This window comes from Athene noctua, unplaced genomic scaffold (assembly GCF_965140245.1).
Source record: "Athene noctua unplaced genomic scaffold, bAthNoc1.hap1.1 HAP1_HAP1_scaffold_34, whole genome shotgun sequence".
Classification (NCBI taxonomy): domain Eukaryota; kingdom Metazoa; phylum Chordata; class Aves; order Strigiformes; family Strigidae; genus Athene; species Athene noctua.
Window position 1 is genome coordinate 1,604,447 of NW_027437537.1, and position 3,315 is coordinate 1,607,761.

General features: G+C 59.2%; 1 protein-coding gene across 1 annotated transcript; it reads left to right on the plus strand.

The window, feature by feature from the left end:
- The first annotated feature begins 2,049 nt into the window (after positions 1-2,049).
- LOC141974175 (olfactory receptor 14J1-like) lies at positions 2,050-3,003 on the plus strand. Its single transcript, XM_074933512.1, has one exon. It carries the CDS (start codon positions 2,050-2,052, stop codon positions 3,001-3,003), a length of 954 nt encoding a protein of 317 aa, XP_074789613.1.
- Positions 3,004-3,315: the final 312 nt, after the last annotated feature.

Here is a 3,315-nt window from a genome sequence, read left to right on the forward strand (position 1 = left end):
TTGTTCTGCCACTGCCTGAGGTCCCTGGGCTCGGCACCAAACCCACCCGCGGGGTCCTTAAAATGCCTGGGGCTGGTCCTGTGCTGCGGAGCTGGGCCGGGCTCCTGGGCCGGAGGGAGCTGAGGGCAAGTGGTCAGCGCTGCAGAGAGCCAGCTCTGCCCAGGAGCAGCTCCTCTGCAAAGGGCAGCAGGGCCGAGGGCACTGCCTGCAGGCACCGAGGGCACAGGAGCCGGGCACAGCGAGGGCAGAGGCAGACGGCCCTGGGAGGGTGCTGAGAGCTCAGAGGAGGAGAAACCTTGCCAGCCCGTGACACCGTCGGTCTGTGGGTGCGGGGCAGGGCAGCTGCAGGTGGCGGAGGGATGTGGTGCAGCCGGCACAGCCCCAGGAATGTCCCTCCTGTCCAGAGGAGGAGGCCGTGCTCCCGAGCAGGGCTTCCCTGCTGCGCTGCCAGAGGGACAGGCCACGGCTCTGCCTTCTCCCGGGGACGGCTGCGGGGGGGTGCAGCCGCGGGTGCAGCCGCGGGTGCCCAGGGCTGTCCTTCCGAGCAGGGTCCCTGCACCCCCGGGGCTGCGTGCTGGGGCAGGGACTCTGCCGCCGGCCAGGGTCAGCACTCAGCCTGCCCGGGGAGCTGCCCGCGGCGCCGGGGGGAGCAGCTGTGGGGGGCAGGAGAGACCCCCGGCAGGGCAGGGTCCTGCTGCTGTGGAGAGAGAGGCTGCTGCGTGGGGCAGGGCTGCTCCCAGCCCCACATCACCCCCAGGACACGGGCAGAGGCAGCATTTCAAGAGGAAGCCCAAGGCAGGGATTACTACCAAGAGAAGGAGCTTGCTTATGGCTGGGTTTACAATCTCCTGCTTTTGCAGAATTTGGGGAGAGAAATGGAAAAGGAGTTCTCGCGCTTGCAGAAGGCACTGAGACACCGGAGCTGAAGCCCCGAGTGAGCAGCATCTCTGACGGCAGCTTCCTAAAGTGCCTTCAGCCACTCCCCCGCCTCTGGACAGCACCAGCATCACCCATCAGGGTTGCTCTGACCTGCCCTTTTCGACCTGGGAACAGGAATATGCGCCCAGGCAGTGCCCTGCTAACAGGCAGGTTTCTCTAGCGCCAAGGTGAGTGCACAGAGCTTGGGACGGGGTCTGTCCGTGCTGACAGGGAAAGACCTGGCACAGGGAAGCACCTTCCAGGGGGAAAAACTGCAGAGAGCGGGGCTACGGCCCGGCAATGAGAGGAAATGCAGACAGAAACGTGGGAGGGAGAGTTCAGAAATCTCCATCTCATCCCCTCCAGTGCAGAGCCCTTCCTCTGAGCAAGCCCCCCTGCCTCCTCCTCTCCCACCAGCGAAGCCTCTGCTCTCAGGGCAGTGGGGTCCAAGGCAGGACCCTCCTCCTCTCAGCCCGAGCTGCAGCAGAGCCGGGGTGCAGCTCTGCAGCCCCGTGCCCAGTGCCCTCTGCAGAGCTCCGGGGCTGGGAGCAGCCGCCCGGCAATGTTGGTGTCTGGGAGGAGGCAGCACAGCGACGGAAGGATAACGCTGTCCTGTTGCTCCTCCGGTCTCACAGCCATTGGCTCGGAGTGCAGGAGAAATTCTCAGGGTCTCTGGTTTCAGAGAACGCTCAGAGGGCATAATGGGGGAGGTAGGAATACAAGATTGCCTAAAATGACTTTCTGCCACCCATGTTCCTTTGCACTAGGAGTGTGGAATCTGATAAACCCTTCTAAATGCGGAGTGATTTCATCGGACTAATTCTGATATCAAACCTATCCCCTCCTCTCCTGGCACGTTCCCACGTCCCCACTGCCGTGGGGCAGGGCTGCCTTCTCAGGGACCCATGGGCAGAGGCCCTGCCCGTCACAGCATGAAATCACAGCGTTAGCTGCAGAAAATGAAGCTCAGGTCAGGAGGGTGAATGAAGGGTCTCCCAGAGGCAAAAAAAGAGTTGTGGGGGGGAAGGGGGAGGGTCTACAAAGAAATGGCACAGATTTTCCTCAGAGAATTGTCTTCACCCTTCCACTGCCTTTTCTTCCTGTAACACCCTCCAGATCCAGAGTGAACAGATGTCCAACGGCAGCTCCGTCACCGGGTTCCTCCTCCTGGCATTCGCAGACAGACGGGAGCTGCAGCTCCTGCACTTCTGGCTCTTCCTGGGCATCTCCCTGGCTGCCCTCCTGGGCAACGGCCTCATCATCACCGCCATCGCCTGTGACCACCGCCTGCACACCCCCATGTACTTCTTCCTCCTCAACCTCTCCCTCCTCGACCTGGGCTCCCTCTCCACCACTCTCCCCAAAGCCATGGCCAACTCCCTCTGGGACAACAGGCACATCTCCTACCTCGGATGTGCTGCCCAGGTCTTTTTCTTGGTCTTCTTTTTTGGAGCAGAGTTTTCTCTCCTCACCATCATGGCCTACGACCGCTACGTTGCCATCTGCAACCCCCTGCACTACGGGACCCTCCTGGGCAGCAGAGCTTGTGCCCACATGGCAGCAGCTGCCTGGGGCTCTGGGTTTCTCTATGCTCTGCTGCACACAGCCAGCACATTTTCACTGCCACTCTGCAAAGGCAACACCCTGGGCCAGTTCTTCTGTGAAATCCCCCAGATCCTCAAGCTCTCCTGCTCACACTCCTACCTCAGGGAAGTTGGGCTTATCGTGGTTAGTGTCTGTTTAGTTTTTGGGTGTTTTGTTTTCATTGTGGTGTCCTATGTGCAGATCTTCAGGGCCGTGCTGAGGATCCCCTCTGAGCAGGGACGGCACAAAGCCTTTTCCACGTGCCTCCCTCACCTGGCCGTGGTCTCCCTCTTTGTCAGCACTGTCATGGTTTCCTACCTGAAGCCCCCCTCTGTCTCTTCCCCAGCCCTGGACCTGGTGGTGTCATTTCTGTACTCGGTGGTGCCCCCAACACTGAACCCCGTCATCTACAGCATGAGGAACCAGGATCTCACTGATGCCCTGAGGAAACTGGTAGCCAGATGGTATTCTGAAGCAATAAACTGCTCATCTTCTTCATAGCCGTTATAATATCACTCTGTATAAACTCAGCCTGTCTGCTTTTTCTGTTGGTTTTGGTGGTATTTTATTTGTAATGATGTTGTCATCCCCTTCCTAATTCACTGTCTGCTTTTCTGTTCTGAATGAGTGGCTGCGTAAATGAGGAGCCATGATCTGTGTGTGTTTTAACAAAGTAAAGTGCTTGCAGTGATGTTTTTTCTTCTGAGTTCCTTCCTCTGAGAATTTTTTGGAGCTGCAGGGACAATTCCTGTGTGAGAGGTGGAGGGGAAGAGAGTTCCCGCGTGGCTGCCCTGCCAGGGAGCGCTTGGTCTT

What these genes read in the sequence shown, in the direction of transcription:
- LOC141974175 (XM_074933512.1), top strand. Translation starts at nt 2,050, where the DNA reads ATGTCCAACGGCAGCTCCGTCACCGGGTTCCTCCTCCTGGCATTCGCA.